This window comes from Puntigrus tetrazona, unplaced genomic scaffold (genome assembly GCF_018831695.1).
Source record: "Puntigrus tetrazona isolate hp1 unplaced genomic scaffold, ASM1883169v1 S000000575, whole genome shotgun sequence".
Taxonomy (NCBI): Eukaryota; Metazoa; Chordata; class Actinopteri; order Cypriniformes; family Cyprinidae; genus Puntigrus; species Puntigrus tetrazona.
In genome coordinates, this window is record NW_025048207.1 from 370,001 (window position 1) to 390,000 (window position 20,000).

General features: G+C 38.6%; 3 protein-coding genes across 4 annotated transcripts in view; all 3 read left to right on the plus strand.

The window, feature by feature from the left end:
- LOC122334546 (zinc finger protein basonuclin-1) overlaps positions 1-1,295 on the plus strand; it is a 9,394-nt gene extending 8,099 nt beyond the window's left edge. For both annotated transcript variants that reach the window (XM_043232545.1, XM_043232544.1), the window contains one exon: positions 1-1,295. This exon is cut by the window's left edge and continues 648 nt beyond it. In XM_043232545.1, the coding sequence (XP_043088480.1) occupies positions 1-513 (513 nt within the window). In that variant the 3' untranslated portion in view covers positions 514-1,295.
- Positions 1,296-1,426: 131 nt separating this feature from the next.
- On the plus strand, positions 1,427-17,407 carry si:ch73-168d20.1 (NACHT, LRR and PYD domains-containing protein 12). The gene is given in 18 exon segments (XM_043232536.1): positions 1,427-1,494; positions 2,160-2,213; positions 3,274-3,381; positions 3,592-3,652; positions 5,116-5,323; positions 5,967-7,202; positions 7,205-7,691; positions 8,036-8,209; positions 8,875-9,048; positions 9,404-9,577; positions 9,832-10,005; positions 11,826-11,999; positions 12,176-12,349; positions 12,637-12,810; positions 13,107-13,280; positions 13,427-13,600; positions 15,828-16,001; positions 16,271-17,407. Coding segments are annotated over 18 exon segments (4,041 nt in total). The 5' UTR covers positions 1,427-1,465; the 3' UTR covers positions 16,389-17,407.
- A 786-nt stretch (positions 17,408-18,193) lies between these two features.
- Positions 18,194-20,000, plus strand: part of sh3gl2b (SH3 domain containing GRB2 like 2b, endophilin A1) — an 18,035-nt gene continuing 16,228 nt past the window's right edge. Inside the window, exon 1 of the mRNA XM_043232582.1 lies at positions 18,194-18,406. Coding sequence (XP_043088517.1) covers positions 18,362-18,406 — 45 coding nt within the window. The 5' untranslated portion in view covers positions 18,194-18,361. The remainder of the gene's footprint in view (positions 18,407-20,000) is intronic.

The window sequence follows — 20,000 nt, forward strand, 5'->3', positions numbered from 1 at the left end:
AACCGACACAGCGCTAACCCCAACCCGCGACTGCACGCCGCGCTCGAACACGCCACGCGCAGGTTCATCGCTCAGCCTCGGCGGACGGCCTTGCGTGAAGCTACCTCGCTGGTTTCCGCGACGATCGAGAGCGCTGCGTTGACGGACTGTCGGGTTCCAGGAGGGGGAGGAGCTACAGGCCATCATAGGGCCAATCGGAATGGCCTTGGCGGTGCGAATGATGTGACGCCAAAAAAGAAGTCGCGCAAGTCGAGCACGCCGTTGAAGCTTAATCGGGAAACTCATAGCGAGGAACGCGATCGCTTATCGCCAAGACAACCGGTGGACAGTCTCCATGGCAACCACTCACCTGCGGCCAACGCGCATACGCAGTGCAAATACAAACAATTTTGTAAAACAGCGTATGGTTACCATAGCTACGGCCACGCGGAAGAGATCGGCACGTCTCGACCTCTACTGAAGGTCAAAGAGGAGCCGTGTGATTGCAGAGGTCGTCACCATAGCAACCTGTGACCTCGACAACGTGACATCAGAACCGACTCCACGCTGGAAAGTATCACACTGAATGTGAATTTGTGAAAGTAGAAAAACTAAAAAAAAAAATTGTAAAAATAATCTTTGTAAAAATTGGCATTTTGTTTGTTTCGGCTTGTTGTGTAGCTTATGTTAATAAGGTCCATTGTTCCTCCGTGCATGATGTTGTTGTTATTATGAAAATAATAATTCATTTGTTAACTTGAGGTGGAATAAAATGCAGTCATCAGCATATTCATAAGGCGTCGATCAATCATGCCATGTCCTTGTTTTTATAATCACCAGTAAGGTTTTTACCGTGATTACATAATCATACAGTAATATGAACCTGAGGTTGTTATGGCAACCAGCAACAACACGCATATTTTGCCACGCTAAACTTATATTATTATACACATATAACAAACAGTGAATAAACATGTTTGACAACACGATCACAAATGAGGATTTATTAAGCAAGTCAAACTGAATCTAATGTATGTTCTCAACAACATGTAGCACCCAAACTCCTGTTCATGAAAACCTGATTTTTAAATATTATTATTACGCTGTCTATTTGTTCCAAGTATTATTAATTATAAATTCGGTGATGTAACGTTAATAAACGTTGTCTCCTGTAGATCAACAGGTATTTAATCAGTAGTAAAGTAGCTTTTAGTGTAACTGCCTGCTCCAGGTCTGCAGCCTCGGCTCTTTTATTGCAGAATAAAATGTTATAATACATAAAATCTTGACGTGATTCTCGCGATGCGACGCACACGTCACCTGGATATAAACACTTGTTTTTGTATAAAAAATCATTTCACCTCTAGTTTCTTCGTATTCTTCTTTTTGCGTACGTTTCTTCTGTTCTTTTTCTCTTTTTTTGCACGGAACACGTGTCTCTGTCTTTATGCGAAAGTGAAAGCGAATCTGAAGCAATGCGAGGAAGATGAGCAAAACGAAGAGAGGAACAAATGAGTAAGTGTCACGTAATTCACTTTTCATTTGATACAGAACATGCAAAATGAGTCAGATTGATTTACTTACTGTAGCCTGACACCGACGCTTATTAAACAAAGCACAAGCTTAGCATGAAGTGCATAGCCTACATTGCGTTTACACATATACTGCATATTGAGCACAAAGTACACATTTGTATACTTTGATGATGATCAGATCTCATAAATCTCAATGGAGTGTTACAGTTAGGGCCAAAGTGAATGTTTAGAAACTTCCTGCAGCAGAAGACAGAAATAAACGATAATCGTGTTATTTTCTTGGCAAGCTCAATTTGTTGCCTTAAAATAACATGCCACCATGCATCCCTTTTTAATAAAGCCTGCACAGCAAATATAAGCGAACCCAATCAGCATATTTGGGATCTGAATCTGCTGATCAGTAACCATAATGCTTCTTCAGTAAACCAAATAGTTTTCGTCAGGCTCCATTGGTTAACTCACTGCCAAGATGTCAAGTTGCCAAGAACCTTTTTTTGTCTAAATGGTTTGGTAAAGAACCTTTATCATCTGCAGGACGTTTCTGTTTTACGAACCGTTCAAAAGAAGGTCCTTCAGATTGCTGGTGGCCATCACGGGCCTTATTTGTGAAATGAATCGTTTCTAGATCGGCTGTTGTTCATTCAGTTTCTTCACAGATGCGCAGAGCGGCCTAGACGATGCCATGGACGCCAGAAAGAGGTGAGATAAAAACCCCACAATGTTACAGTAAATAACCGTGTACAGTAGCTATAAACGATCAGTTGGTGTTTATGCTCTGACTTTATGCTTGCTTGGCTTTTAACAGCATCTATACCTTTATTATCGAATCAACACAGTAAGGTGCTGTAAATGATTCTTCTGGTTTTTAAAACAGAAACAGATATTTCAGTCACTGTTGGAGGAAGTTCTGGAATGATCAACTTTAATATTTTGTATTAATTTGTAAATAATCATTTTTATGAATATTACGGTGTCAAACTAAACATAGCTGTCTACACCCAATGCATTCTTATGTTTCTTTAAAGTTTTTGTTACTTTTCCCGTCAGTTTAAAATGAAACAAAAGTCCTACCTGGTCTTATACGAATACCTACCTTGGTGCACTTTTTGTGCAACACTGTTTCTCCACTGAGTGACGTAAAAGCACAGGTTCAATACATGAACCCTGGCACCTTAAAAGTGAACGCTCTATCATGATGGAAAACATGCCTGTGGGCAAATTATCTCAGATAAGAATTTTTATCTCATTATTAATCTCATTCAAGGTTAAGATACCTCTCTTTTGCATATAAATATGGCTTCACTGGATAAACCTAAGACACGTAAACTAACACATAACCAAAGGCATTCACACGAGATGCAGGAAGAGAGAAAGCTAGTAAGGAATGAGAGGGGTTCCCTTTGTGGTGGTCTTTGCAGAAAGGGGTTTCCCGAGTTTGATGATTGGCTGGAAGTCTTGGGCGGCCGATGATTGGCCATTGGCTGGAGATGCGGAGAATTAGTTGGGTTTTCTTCTCATCGTGGCTATGTAGTAGCCCTCGAAAAACGCTTGGCTAAGAGAGAGGCTAAGAGCCTAATTTCAATCGTGTCTTGAGTATTTCAGCTAGGCTGTTGGACACATCCCAAATCTCATTTTAAGTAATAGATGTCACCCCTGGCTTGCTTTGTTGGGGACAGTTAACTTCTAGCGATTATCGTCCAATTGATATTATTGATATTAAAGTTCAGTCGCTGTTGTTTGTCTGAATGTTTTCTTGAAGGAGATCCGTGTCTCCGGCTCCAGAGTCCAGCCGTGTGTCTGTGAGGAGCCATGCGTCAATGGATCCTCCACTTAAATTCGGTACAGAGGACTCTTTTGCTAAACAGAGGTATGGCTCATGGATGAAGTGCATTAATTAACAGCTTTATCCTATTGGATAATTGGTCTGGATTTTGTACTGTGTTCCATATTGAGGATTCGACACACACACACACACACACACACACACACACACACACACACACACACACACACACACACACACACACTCATGCATGCATTGACTAAAATAGTCACTGAATAACTATTTCATCTACAGTAACGAACAGGACGGATCAAAGTCTTTGCATGGCAAGATGCTGACCGATGCCGTCTTCAGCGTGAGTATTATTAAGTGTTTGTTCGTAAATTAGAGGAATTTTATAATCAGGGATGCACATACGTAGTTTGCATTTGTGCATCGGAAATCAAAAGTGCACTGGGTAAATAAGTTCAGACCACTCAAACTGTGTCTCGCAGTGTTTGACAGCTGTTAATGCTCATTTACGCTATTAGATCAAATAACTGTAATAACGTACAAGATTTATGTTCAGACTTAAGGGTTACTCCACCCCTTCATCAGGGGTGCAAACGTTACTTTATAAAGCTACAAGAATACTTTTTGTACAGAAATAAACAAAGACACTAATCGCTAAGCTATTCCAGGTTAAATGATTAACAGCGTGCACCAGTTGCTTTTCTTAGACTTTATAGGCCTAAATGACAAACTCGCATGCTACAGAGCTCACCGTGACATCCAAAGACACCTCACAAGTATTTTCCGTAGTTTGTTATTGATCTTAAGCTGAGCAAATGCACACAAACTTACATAAAAATGCCTGACACGTAGGCCTAAATTAATACAGACCTGCATGGGCCTCAAATTTTGGCCCTATCACGGCCCCTGTCCGACAGCTTATCAGAATAAACATCCTATATACCACTGTTTCAGCTGGAAAATAGTACAGTTTTGAGAGTAATTAATATGCGATAAGATGGTTTGTGCAGATAGTGGACGCTAAAGCAGGCTCTGCAGGACATGAAGGTACCAGCGTATATCAATAAATATCAATAAAACTTTAGTTCATAAAATAAAAAAAACAAACATGATGCACTTTCTGCCTTCTCGTCTTGAACAGGAGCTCTTCACATTCTTCACAAAAATGTACCAAACCTCAACGAAAAAGAAATATATGCATAGAAAGCTTTAAATTACCACTTAATGATATTTTAAAAATCGCACAGCAATTTTTTCATCACTAACTGATGAATGTCTAAAATAAGGATAAATATAGTAGGAATATAAAGGAAATAAAACAAGGAGAAGCCCAAAACAGGCCCGAGGCCCAGCCTGTTTCTGAATTATGATGTGAAAATTGGCCCAAAGCCTGGCCCTAAGGTCATAAAAAATTCAGGGCCCATCGTACCCGGGTTTAAATGAAGGACTCTATCAAAAGATTGTTGAGAAAGTATCAGACTATATATGCATTTGGTCTTGTGAGAGCAGAGCAGCTCATGTCTTTTGCATGGTCAGGTTCTTTATTTTAAATGTAGATGTGCGTCAAGCACGCTTAAAATAGAAGGTTTTCAATATCCACACTATAGATCTCCTGAGGAGGGGGATCCACCAAAATGAGGCGCCAAATTAGATTTTTGGTTTGAAGATGTCTGAGTATCAAGGTTCTCAAGTCTCTTAGCAGGAGTTCTGTTAAAGTGACCTTAGCGTCCCAAAACGTGCATTGTTCTCTTCATTCTCTGAAGTATGTGGAGATCTGAATGTTCACTGTTTAAACAATGATTTCAGGAGCTTGAAGACAGAAGCATCTTTTTGATGAAGGAAGAGCTGAAAAGATTCAAGAAAGTGCTGAACCCAGACTACCCAGCATGCTCTGTGAGAGAGGAGGAGGAGGAGGACGAAGGGCAGAGCCATGTGAGCGAGGCAGTTCTGAAGATTGTGCTTCACGTGCTGCAGAAGATGAAACGGACAGACCTCTCTAAAACACTACAGACCAGTAAGAGCCAGATTTTAAACTCGCTAGTATACTTGCTACTCATTTGTAGTGAATCGTTTTGATTTGTTCATTTCAACTGTGTCTATTGCATGATTCTGTTAAATTCTTAAAGGGTTAGTTCACCCAAAACATTTTCTCACCGTTTCAAACCTGTCAGATCTTTGTTCATCTTTGGAACACAAATTAAGATATTTTGCATGCGCATGCTGTCTACTGAACATAAACATTGCTGATTGTGTAAAGTTACGTTACAACCAAATGATGTCTTATTATTTTACTAAAGCCTTGGTAAAAAGCCTAGTCTGTAATACCGAGAATGATTTTTAGAACTATTTCAATATCTTTATAGTTATAGTGCTTGGTGTGAACAGGCTTTTATGGGTTTGGAACCTAATGAGGGTGAGTAATTAATGACAGAATTTAAATTTTTGGGTGAACTAACCCTTCAATGGTCCAGTGCTGTCTGCTTACAGCAATTTTAGATTTCAGCTACAATTGTGTATTATTGTTTGTAGACAAACTTTGATGTTGGCTTCAGAAATCTTAGTTTGAAAGTTTAAAAAAGTTGAACAATAATTTAAGACTCAAATGGTTTCAGTTGCCTGGGGTGCAGCATAAATAGTGTTTCTGCTGTATATTGCAGAGCTGATCTCAGTGAGTCAAAAACAACTGAAATCCAGACTGAAGCAGAAATTTCAGAAAATCAACGAAGGAGTCTCAAATCAAGGGAATGCAACACTTTTGAACGAGATCTACACAGAGCTTTATATCACAGAGGGAGGGACTGGAGACATCAGCAATGAGCATGAGGTGAGACGGATTGAGACCTCATTGACTCGGGAGACTCGGGTAATACCAATCCAATTTAATGACATCTTCAGATCCTTACCTGGACAAGACTATCCCATCAGAACGGTGCTGACCAAAGGAGTTGCTGGAATAGGAAAAACTGCTTCAGTGCAGAAGTTTGTTCTGGACTGGGCTGAAGGAAAAGCTAATTGGGATGTTCACTTCATCTTTCCACTTCCTTTCAGAGACCTGAATTTGATAAAAGAGAAACAGATGAGTCTGATGGAGCTTCTGTGCTGTTTTTTCACAGAACTAAAACAAATAGAATATGATATCTATAAAATCATTTTCATCTTTGATGGTCTGGATGAGTGGCGTCTTCCTCTGGATTTCCAGAACAATGAGATATTGTGGGATGTGACCAAATCAGCTTCAGTAGACGTGCTGTTGACTAACCTCATAAAGGGAAACCTCCTTCCTTCTGCTCTCATCTGGATTACCATGCGACCGGCGGCAGCCAATCAGATCCCTGCAGAGTTTGTTGACCGGGTCACAGAGGTACAAGGGTTCAGAGAGCCTCAGAGGGCTGAGTATTTTCAGAGAAAAATAAAAGATCACAATCTGGCTAATAGGATCATCACACACATCCAGTCGTCGAGGAGCCTTCACATCATGTGCCGCATCCCAGTGTTCTGCTGGATCTCTGCCACTGTTCTTGAGAAGAGGTTGAGTGGAGCAAAGAGTACAGAGATTCCTAAGACTCTCACTCAAATGTTTGTGCACCTCCTGATTGTTCAGACCAAACTGAAGGCCCAAAAGTACGATGGGAAATGTGAAGTAGAGCTGGACAGAAACGGCATCCTGTCACTTGGGAAACTGGCTTTTCAACAACTGGAAAAAGGCAACTTGGTATTCTACGAGGAGGACTTGAGACAGTGCGACATTGATGTACGAGACGCATCCATGTACTCTGGAGTTTGTACTCAGATCTTTAGAGAAGAGTTTGGACTAAAGATAGAGAAGGTGTATAGCTTTGTGCATTTGAGTGTTCAAGAGTTTTTCGCTGCCTTGTTTAAGTTCCTTTCCTTTGATTGGAAAAAAAAAATGCCTCAATGACAGATTTTCTGAAGCGTGAAGTGGATAGGTCCTTGCAGAGCGGAAATGGACACCTGGATCTTTACCTTCGCTTTCTGCTAGGCCTATCGTTAAAGTCCAATCAGACTCTACTATGTGGATTATTCACAACGACGAGAGGCTCCTATGATTCATGTGAAATTGTTGAGTATATTAAGAGTAAAATTCGAGAAAATCCTTCTCCAGAGAAGTCCATCAATCTGTTTCACTGTTTGAACGAGCTCAATGACCAGTCTCTGGTGCAGGAGGTCCAAAAGTACCTGAGCAGTAGAGGCACCCATCGCCTCTCTGGAGTCAAGCTCTCTCCGGCCCAGTGGTCGGCTCTAGTGTTTGTGCTGCTGAACTCGGCAGAGGACCTGGATGAGTTTGAACTAAGGCAATATGACCTGTCGGAGGAGTGTCTTCTGAGGCTGCTGCCAGTGGTCAAAGCTTCCAGAAAGGCAGAGTGAGTATATTTTTTAAACCCCTTTTATCTCACTTTTGAATAAAACGGTTGTCTCTAACTCCTACCATTCTGATGCAATTGTTTAGAGGGAAACAAAAGAGAAACAAGATACATCTCTACATTATTTGTTATTTAGTTAGTATCAACTGAATGAAAAGTCACCCACATTTGGTCAATGTGAAATAATTACAACTAAACACTTTTTTGTGAAGCCATATTGAATTGAACAGTGTGCCTGGAATTAAACCTATGTGAACTGGTTAAGTTAGCCTCCCTCTAAGCATGTTAGCATCCATACTGATTGCTGTTATTGGAGATTAAATCATATGTTTTTTCTTCGCCAGTCTTAGGGGCTGTAATCTCACAGATCAAATCTGTTCAGCCCTGGCCTTCGCTCTCAGCTCAATCTCCTCCAGTTTAAGAGAGCTGGACCTCAGTGACAACAACCTCCAGGTGTCAGGAGTACAGCTTCTCTCTGCAGGACTGAAGAGTCCTCACTGTAAACTGGAGATACTGAAGTAAGTATTATATATATATATATATATATATATATATATATATATATATATATATATATATATATATATATATATATATATATATTTTTTTTTTTTTTTTTTTTTTTTTTTTTTTCCCCAAAAGCACCTAGCAACCAATCTTTAGTTTTTGGTCACAGTCTTCAGTCTTAATGGGTCACGTATTAGCCACTATGTCATATTAATTCCATTGTCTGACATCAGAAAATATATAAATGAAAACTGTTTTATTTAGAATTTAGCTGCATTTTGTATGTTCAGAAGAAGTGAGCCTCCCTGTGGTGTGAAAAGTGCTCTAGGTCAATTATGGTTTCAGTAGTAATAAACATATATTGCATAAATTATTCGTATCTGCCCATGCTTGTGTCAATTAGAGTATAAAAATTGAAAAAAGTATTAATTTATGGTACATTTAAAATGTGTGATTCAATTGCAATTAATTGCAAGTTAACTCATGACAGTCATACATTTAATTGCTATTACTTATTATATGTATAATTTTTTTAATCCATTAATACCAATTTACCTATTTTTTATTACATTGTTTTTATCACTGAATTTCTTATGTCCTGATATCATGTATGGCCTCAGTATGAACAATTTTAAATTTAGTGCAATTTAGTACATTTTAAGTTTTTTTTCTGCAGGTTGTGTAATTGCAGTATTAGAGAGGAAAGTTGTGTCACTCTGGTTTCTGCTCTTATATCAAACCCATCACATCTGAGAGAACTCAGTCTAAACTCCAATACACCTGGAAATTCAGCGATGAAGCTTTTATCTGATTTACTGGAAGATCCACAATGTAAACTAGAGAAACTACAGTAAGTGATATGATCAAACCTTTCTGCTTCATATTTTCTTAGATATATTAAGTCATTTTTCTTACGTTGTATTCATTCTAACACTCTTTGTAGCTCATTACTCAATTTGCACTGCTGAATGAATGTTTGTTTATATATATATATATATATGTGTGTGTGTGTGTGTGTGTGTGTGTGTGTATGTGTGTGAGTGTGTGTTTATATGTGTGTGTGTGTGTGTATAAGCAGTGTCTTTTCTCTCTGAAGGCTGTATGAAAAATGCTTCTTGTTACACGTATGGGAGGGTGATTGTAGATCTCCAACACCTATATGCACACACACACAATGATTGATTGATTGTATCTTCTCTCTGAAGGCTGTATGAATGCAGTATTAGAGAGGAAGGTTGTGCTGCTCTTGCTTTAGCGCTGATATCAAACCCGTCTCATCTGAGAGAACTCAATCTCAACCATAATGAACCAGGGGATTCAGGAGTGAAGCTTCTCTCTCATCTACTGAAGGATCCACACTGTAAACTAGAAAAACTACAGTGAGTAATATGTTGTCACTGGTGCTAACAAACTTTTCAAACTCATTGTTTGAAACAAATTTATTAAACAAAGTTACATTTATCACTTTGTTGCTTAAAGTAATGCAATATATTTTCATTGTTTTATATAGTGAAATTAATTTATTTTGATTTTGGGGTGAATTACTTTAGACTAGCTTTTTGAGATCTACAAAATGTAGATAATAAAGTTTGTCTTCAAAGAGCCTAAAGTGTGAGGTGTTTTCTCTCTGCAGGCTCAATGACAGCAGTATTGGAGAGGAAGGTTTTGCTGTTCTGGTTTCATCTCTTATAACAAACCCTTTACACATAAGAGAACTCCATTTAAGTCGGAACAAACCTGGTGACTCAGGAGTGAAGCTTTTGTCTGACCTTCTGAAAGACTCAAACTGTAAACTTGAGAAACTACAGTAAGTGATAATAAATTTTTAGGGATGCAAAATGCATTACATCACTAACAATTACATTAAAGGCGGTGCTCATCCAAGTTCATCTGATTGCATCAAACTACAGCAATAATATTGCATTTGAATATTTGTTTATTTTATGAGAAAGCAGGTTTTTGTGTGACGATTTCTGAACACGTATAAACATATAAAGCCATTACACAACAGTGTTCTACAACAACGTTACATTATATCTCTAGGTTTTATTTTAGTTGAAAATGTGTCAACAAAAAACAATATACAGAAAACAAAAATATTCAAGATTAAACAGAGCAAATGGACAATCAAGCAGACGATGCCAACACAGAACACACTCGCATCAGCCTATATTTATTGTGTCTACCTTATTTCACATATTAATTCTGAAAGAAACAATATTACATGCTTGGGTCAAGTTTGTTCCTCGGTCTGATAACAATAAGAACATGCTGACACAGATAATGTGTGCTATCAGTTTCTTAGTGCTTTCTTTTAAACCGCTGTCCCTCGAGGAAACTTTATATATGTCTCAAGATCATTTCGCTATCAGATAGCTTTATTCTCGGCTCGTTAGGAGTACAGCTGCGCTTACCTGCAGTCGTGAATGGAGTGATGGACAGCTGTCTTTCCTCACTCCACTGTGTGTAGATTTCATGTGATTTCAATTACGGTGGTAATTTAACGATTAATCAGTTTCTATCAAATCCTATCACTCTCAACAGTGCCACCCAGTGCATCTAGTAATAAATGCTTATGAATTATCTTGGAGTCCCTGCATTTGCATCCGGCAAATCAACGAATAGTAAAATTTGAATAGTGTTTTTATTGTTTGAATAATACAATACAATCATTTGAAATATTACAGACTGAATATTTGAATGTTCAGCTATTCGTGCACACCCCTATTTTCTATGGACAAAATGCATTTCAAAATACTAGAGGAAACAGAATGACAGTAGAAAAGTACATTTCCAATCTAGTCAAAACATGAGAATTCTTTATTTTAAGTGTTGAATTATTTGAATGCATTAAGGTAATGGCTTGCCTTGTCAGGCACTTTGACAGATAAGTGTGCGTCCTCAGTGTTGCAAAAAGTTACTGACATATTCTTAGTTTTTTGAGCCTGGTAGCTCCGGGAGTTCCTGTAACTAATTCAGGACAAGCGCTAGATCTTTCCTAACCACTATACGGCTAGAACAGGCATTGACTTCTTTGGCGGGGAAGCATTGTACCCTACGTGACGAGATATCACGTTAATGGTGGGGAAAGAGTTAAAACAGATTTAGGTTTTTAAGAAATAATGTAAGGTTTATTTAGCTTCTAATGATGTAATATTCACATACCCAGATACAGTTAAAAAGTACCTAAGCAATGCCAGCAAGCATGCAGGATGTTATGAAACACATAGGAGGCCATTTTTGTTATTATGTAAATAAATTCTAGCCTACTTATTTTTTTATTTGCCCAGCAAATTACAATAACATATATAGATGTAAACATTTTTTCACAGATTCCTAAAATATTCGTTTTCTCTTTATTACGAGAGATGGTCTAATAAATTGTTAAGCACTGTTTAGCAGAACACAGACATTTTTTTATCTTTTTTTCATCTTTTTTTACCTTCAACAGCCCACATTTATATGTGTTTAACTGGTTTGTTAAATCAGTAGTCTGTTAATTTTGTCTTATTCAACATGAAGTGCGTCTTCATGCTTATTTGTGTTTGCCTCATCCTCCCATTATACCTTATTAATACCTAGCTCATTAATTTGAGCATTGATCATTAAGTGTCTTCTTCTTCTCAGGCTGGAGAGCTGCAGTATTGGGGAGAAAGGTTATGCTGCTCTGGCTTTAGCTCTAAAATCAAACCCGTCTCATCTGAGAGAACTCAATCTGAACCACAATGAAACACAAGACGCGGGAGTGAAGCATCTCCCTATTCCTCTGAAGGACCCACATTGCAAACTCGAGAAACTAGAGTAAGTGATGATAGTTAATGTTCATGTATTTAGAGATGCTTTTTCCGAAGTGACTTAGAAATGTAGCAGCATAAGCAATTCATCAAGGAGCCAATAATATTCAAAGTATGCCTTGTCAGGTTTAGCAACCAAACATTTAGGTTACTGACATTAACTGCACATTTTGTTCTTTGCAGGCTGGTATACAACGGTATTGATGAAGAAGTTTGCATCGCTTTAGTTTCATCTCTTATATCAAACCCATCTCACCTGAGAGAGCTCAATTTGAGTTCAAACCAACCCGGAGATTCAGGAGTGAAGCTTTTGTCTGATCTACTGAAGAACCAACACTGCAAACTGGAAAAACTAAAGCGAGTAGTGTTTTAAATGTTATTTAAGTATTTCTCAGCAGGATATATTTAATATTAAATATTTAGCGATCATCATACACATCATAACACACCTTTTCAAAGTGGAGAGTTTGTTATGGCTTTAGAATAATAATAATAATTTTTGTTATTAGTGCTAAATTAAACATATTTAATAATTTAGAACATCATCATATCTACATCTACATCATATCTACAATAACAATAGTAATATTTATGGTCTTAATCATTATTTACATTAAATGATTGATTGTATCTTCTCTCTGAAGGCTGTATGACTGCAGTATTAGAGAGGAAGGTTGTGCTGCTCTTGCTTTAGCGCTGATATCAAACCCGTCTCATCTGAGAGAACTCAATCTTAACAATAATCAGCCAGGGGATTCAGGAGTGAAACTTCTCTCTGATCTACTGAAGGATCCACACTGTAAACTGGAGAAACTACAGTAAGTTATATTATTTTTCAAACAGGCATGTATATTGAGTCTTAACCAGGTTTACAGGTGACTTTAAAGTATTTAAACTAAAGGATTATCAATATTTTAAAGTAATCTAATTTTAAATTATTTTAAAAATCTGATAAAAATCAATATGTAAGCTGGAAACGTATTTTATTTTCCCTAACTACCATTTTCAGTTTTTTAAAATGGTTTAAGCAATTTTTTAAATGTGTAATAATAAAAATTTTATAATGAATATTTAAAGCAGATTTTTTTGTGTTGTGTTCTCCTTCTCTTTGCAGGCTGGAACACTGCAGCATTGCTAAGAAAGGTTTTGCCGCTCTAGCTTCCGGTATGAAATTGAACCCATCGCACATGAGAGAACTCAATCTGAGCAGAAACGAACCAGGAGACCCTGGAGTGAAGATGCTGTCTGACCTCCTGAAGCATCCACACTGTGAACTTGAGAAACTAGAGTGAGTTGTGTGTCAAAAACTACAAACAATCACTTTAATCGGAGTGTTTTGAAAACTATCTATTCTATTTCATCATCTGTGGATTGTACTGTAGAGATATAGAGGTATGTTTGAGTGCTGAGGCATTTTTCTCCTTCTGACTACAGGCTCGATGACTGCAGTATTGGTGAGGAAGGTTTTTCTGCTCTGGTTTCAGGTCTGATTTCAAACCCGTCACACATCAGAGAACTCAATCTGAACTCCAGTAAACCGGTTTTCTCAGGAATGAATTTACTCTGCGATCTGCTGAAAGATAATCGCTGCAAACTCAATAAACTACAGTGAGTGGTGTTTCATATATCATATCAAATCACGTTCTTTGACATTATGACAAAATATAGTATTAGATTCATTAAGTTCAAGCATTAAACACATAAACTGCATAAACATGAATATCTTCCACCGTAGTTTTTTCTTGTTTTCCAGTACAAATGACTAACCATCCTTAAAGTGGTTAGACTATATGATGCGCTTTAAAGTTTTCCAACACTCTTTGGAGTGCTACAAGCTGTTTGTGCATGTATAAGATCTGTAACACAACAAATGTTTATGCAAAGAAAGGAGGAGTAACTTTTATTCTTGCTGTAGTATTTTCATCGTGGAGATGCTGTGTAAGGGGCGTAACATTTCTGTCACATGTTTGAGACATTGGTTAGCTGACCAATAAGAGCATACTGCGCTTTTCATAGGAGCTTTGTAAAAATCAACACATTTCTGAAAGGCAGGGCAAAGAGGAGCAACAATAATGTATGGCATGTGAACAATAATGTGTTTTTTTGTACCGTAAACCGTGTAAGCACATTGCATTATATCACATGCACAAAGTAAAGTTATTTTTACCATCGTCACATGATCCGTTTAAATCGAGATGCATTTACCTGAGATGCAAACTTCCATCTTTGTTTCTAAGAAATGCGTAGAAAACACAGTGAGGTAGAAATCAGTGAGGTATGAAAATGTGTTGCTTTTCTAAATCTGATATTTGCTCTTGCTTTAACCATGAACTCATACAGCTTGTTTGAAGCTGTATTTTCTGCTCTATAGACATTTAGAGAAAATATCAACACATTGTGCTTCCTTATGTTTTTTTTCCCATTGACCTCTTAATGGACAAAAAAAAAATGGATACATATTGATCCTTTAGTTAGTTCACCCCAAAATTAAAATTCCGTCGTTAATGACTCACCCTAATGTCGTTCCAAACCCGAAAGATCTTCATTCATTCAGACATTTTTGATGATGTCCGAGAGCTATCTGACTCTCCAAAGGCAGCAACACAACTAAAATGATCCAGGGCCAGAAACATAGTAAATAGATTGGTAAAACAGTCATGTGATCAATCAATCAATCAATCAGCTTAACAACACAGTTTTGTACAGTATAATGACAGGGATGTATAGTTATTTCTTATTAAATGCAGAGACGGTCTCTGTAGTCAATTCAACGATAGTCACGTTCTGCAAGGATATCAGCTTCAGTTTTGTGATGCTACCAGGATGTTACTTGTGTGTCGTTCTGTTTGCCCTTATTTGGTCCTTCCTGTTCCTGTCTTCATTGTTGTGATTATTGGTTAATTAGTCCTCACCTGTGCTTGCTCACCTGTTTCTGTTCTCCCAGTTGTGTCTTTGTGCTTAAATACCCCGTCTCTTGCGTTCTCCCCTGTGGGTCCTTCATGTTTACTAGTGTATTATGTGTGTTGACGATAAGCTCCCATATTGAAAGAATGATTTTTGTTAAAGATTTACTGCAACCACATGACAGAGGATACTTTCTTCAAAATGTGATCTCCAAAATGGTGGAAGACGTAACTCAGGATGAATGGTTGAGCACTTTTTGGGGGGTTTTTGCACAAAAAGAAGTATTCTCGTCTTAATTTGTGTTCTGAAGATGAACAAAGGCCTTATGGGTTTAGAAGACATAAGGGTGAATAATGACAAACTTTTCTTTTTGAGATAAACTTACCCTTTAAGACCAAAACCATATATTCCATAATGTGTTTCGGAAATGTTGCCACACTTCTTGGAATACGGATTTAAGGCACGTTCACACCAAGCATGATAACAATAAAGGTAAGTAATAGTTAGTTAATAGTTAAAGATATAGTTCTATATAAGAATAGCGCAACTATAATGACAAAGGGACAGAGAAACAGCATCATTGGAATCACTCCCAGAACTATTTTTTACAAAGATGGACAGCCAATCATAATCCATCCTGCTAGTACGAGTTTGAGAATTTAAAGGGACCCATGCAAGTGCGCAGACGATATTGTTCACTGGTGTGGATGCTAATTTCATCATCTTTATAATTTATAGTTTCGCCCTTGGTGTGAACGGGGCTTAAGTCTGTCTTCGTTCTTTCTGTCTCTAAACGCACTGGATTACAATATATAGCAAGTTGGAGTGTCTGGAAGTGTACTATGTCCTACTAACGTACTAAAGCGAAATTAAAAAGTCACTTTACACACAGCGCCATTGGACCGATCTGTAAGTGTCTTCCTCTCTTCAGGCTGGAGAGCTGCAGTATCGGAGAGGAAGGTGGTGCTGCTCTGGCTTTAGCTCTGAAATTAAACCCCTCTCATCTAAGAGAGCTCAATCTGAACTGCAACGAGCCGGGAGACGCGGGAGCGACGCTTCTGTCCTTTCTTCTGAGGAATCCGCACTGTAAACTAGAGAAACTAGAGTAAGTTGTCATTATCAACCAATCGGGCCTGGTGGCGTATTTACAAAGATATATATTTTTTTCATCATCTATCTGACGAAGAACTAAAATGTCATCTGAAAAAGATGCGTGCACCACGTTATTTACATGGTATGTCCATTACTGATCAATGTTACGGCGCTAAGACCACTTTGACCAGCCATGCGCTTTCTCACAGTCACCGTTTCAGTAAACGGCGGACATACTCCTGCTGCTGCTGGATGAAGTGTGTTATCTCTCCGTCTCTGCAGGTTGTCTCACTGCAGTATTACAGAGAGCGGCTGCGCTGCTCTGAGATCAGCTCTGAGAGCAAACCCTTCACACCTGAGGGAACTCAACCTGAACTACAACCAGGACACTCCACACTGACTCCACTTTCTCATCAACTAACTTCGAAATGCTTCCAGCTTGTTTTGCGTTGCCTTTGTTTTTAGTCTGGCCGGAGGGTGGCGGTACGATGTGAGCGGTATGCCCTAGGGGCGGGGTATATGGGACGATCTGAGGGCCACGTTGTAGCATAATCACATGACTCCTTAAAATGGTCAGCGTCTTCTGCTAGTTAGTGAAGCAATAAACCGCTAACCTGATAAATAACAGACTGGAGATTAGACTAATTTTAAGTAAATACTAAAACGGAGATGAACAATTTTCATTTTTTTCATTTCGGCACAAAAATTTCCCCAAACCCTTAACTTTCGTCGAAGTCAAACAAATGAAAATGGGCGTCTCTAAAGTACCGGTCACAATATTGACAGCCTTTTATTCAACAGGCCTGTTTTTGTAGTTTGCCGAGACGAAAGCTGTTCAGTAACACGTCTGGAGATCAGAAGTCGATGTGTGATATCAGCGTGACCACAGGGAGATGCCAAACCACCACTAAACACAGAAATGTGTTTAAAAATAGTGTTTTATAAAATAATGTAAAATGTCTGGTTTTATTTAAAAATGTCTTGAGATTATGCGCAAAATACTAGCTTATATAGAAATAATACGTACGCACAACAATAGAAAATTATTCCATTAACAATTTCAATATTCATGGATCTAATTTTTTAATAAAGAAATTGTAAATATTTTTTATTTTTCATGTGCTCTTACATATATATTGTGAATGATATGATTTTGTTGTTTGGCTATCCTGGTGTTATTTTAAAGGGGTTTTTTTCTTTAAAGAAGTTAATGTCAAGATGTTTTAATGACTATTTTGGGATATTTCTCTTTGTTAACTGATTTACGTGCATTGCAGAGTAGAAATACCGCCTATGTTTTCTAAACATCCACAAACACAACTTATCTTTTGGCTTTAGAGGAGTCAAACACTTGAAAACGTTTGTCCAGTGAGTTCACGCTTCAACAAAACGTCGATTAAAACAATTTATTTAAACTGATTATATGCCGTTTAATTTTTTTGCACGAATCCTAGTTCATGGGCATGAAACGGGAAACCCCTCAGCAGAGTGTTTTGTCATGATTTGAGGGATCACGTGGCATTTATTGATGTTGTTTAGTGCTGCACACTGAAGAAAGCCTACAGCTCCTGCACATTGTTTGCTTTTCAAGCTCATTCTGCATATCTTATGAATGTATGAGTTCTTATTTTCAGCTAAAAGACTTTAAAAGCTGCAAACATTTACTGATGCTCCCGAGGGAAACACACGATGATGTAAATTTAGTGCATTTTTCTATTAAAAGTAAATAAAACATCTCGTTTTATGTTTATATAGATGTATAGCTACTGAAAATATATTTTTTATTTTTATTTTTTTTGCATGTGTGGCCTGCTTTAATTTATGATAGGAACCATGAATGATAAGATCTGAGAGTCTAACGCCTCTGTCCAGGTTTGTTTTCACACAGATGCTGTAAAATGTAATGCTGAGAAATGTTACATTAGCTACTTCAGTGCTTCGATGCAACCTGTGTCGTTAAAAGCGCTATATTAATACAAATGATTGATTGATACTGTAATGATATTTAATTTGGCAGCAGATATGATCTTTACGAGTTGATTTCCTCGCTTGGAAGCGCTGAGGGGGGGGTCACGTGACGCCGCCGCTGTCCGCGGTGCTGAAACCCTCGGGAACCGTTCACGAGCCGCGTCTCGCGCCCACCCGAAGCGGAAGACGCGCACCGGCGACGATTTATCGGCTCGCATCCGACCGCGATCGCGATTCCGGGGCTCGTCCTCCGCGCGCGCTCGGGGCGGGTCGTGTGACGTCACGCGCGCGTCCTCGGACCAGACACTCGGCGAGTCCGCGCGACCGTACCGGATATCTGCGCCCGAGAACGCCGACGAAACCGACACTTGAAGCGGAACGGAGGGAACCGGATAAAGCGCGGAGATGTCTGTGGCGGGGCTGAAGAAGCAGTTTCACAAAGCGACGCAGGTAAGAGCGGAACTCGTCCGTTTTTTTTGGTTTTTGTTGTTTTTTTCCCGCGGCGCTGAGGACGCGGCGCGTTTGATCCGCGCGGAAGCATCGGTCCGTTTGAGACCGATTCCCAAATCGAGTTCGCTCCAGAAACCGACGCCGAAGCCCGCGGTCAGTCGGTGAACGCGTTTGTTTATGAACGTATGAAAACAGCGCGAGACCTGGGGGGGGGTCCAGACGCCGTCACGTGACCCCAAATATTCACGCGCGTTATGTAATCGGCCGCGCGCGCCGGAACGACGCTCACCTGAGGAGAAGGATGGGGACTGATTTAACAGCTTTTTAGTTTTACCTCAGTGTCGTTCAGTACAGAACGTTACGGTTTCCGCTATTAAGTGTTCACGCGATTGTTGACACGGTCAAGATTTTATGATATGAAGATGTGTGTAAATATAGTGTAAAAAAAAGGTCATAAGTAAAGCAGGTGTATTTGTAGCATCCTTTTTTTATGCCAGAAATCTTTAGAATATTAAGTAAAGATCACATTCCGTGAAAATAGTTTATACATTTCCTACCATAAAAACATGCATAGCTAAGAACCTCATTTGGACAACCTTAAAGGGAATTTTCTCAATATTTAGTTGTTTTTTTGCACCCTCAGATTCCAGATTTTAAAATATTGTCACACACTGGTGGAAAAAAAATATTTATTCAGCCTCCCGGTGATAAATCTTAATATAAACGTACAGACAAAAATTATTAAATTATTAAAAATTATTCTGTGGTCCAGCGTGGATTTGGAATTTAAGAAAAGTGATTAAATGAATATATTTTACACTTCTTAAAATTAATACAAAAAATAAAAAATTCTGGATTTTTTTTTCTTTCTGCATTTTTTTAAAACTAAAAATTTGTGGGGGAAAAAAAGGAGAAAAAATTGCTTTATAAACAGTTTTTTAATAAATCACTATGAAGGCTGTTAGTATTTTTTTTCTCAATTTACTCTTATAATTTCACGTTTTATCGGTTCTGAAAAAGGCTTGTTGTAACAATTTGTTATGTTGTTGATAATGCATGCATTCGTTTGTGAGAGTGTCTAAAATAACTCGGCTTGCGTGACATAAACGTAAATAGAAATGTGAATCAATACTCTGTCCTTACTGCACGCGCACACACACACACACACACACACACACACACACACACACACACACACACACACACACACACACACACACACACACACACACACACACACACACACGCACACACACACACACACACACACATCGACAGGAATCAATACTCAGGAACAGTAACAATGTCACATCCACTGGCGAGTGTGTGCTCTGCTGCTTAGATCGGTCCTCACTGGTAATTAAAGTTGCAGTGAGAATGAATTTTAAATGTTGATTTGAGCAGCAAACAATAGAGGAATGAGAACCGACTGAAGAGAGTCTAGAATCACTCGTGACGCTGTGAGATCTGGACAGATTAGTGTGTGTGAAACTGGATGCTTGCGCACACACACACTCACACACACACACTCACTCACACACACACTCACACACACACACTCACTCACACACACACTCACACACACACACTCACT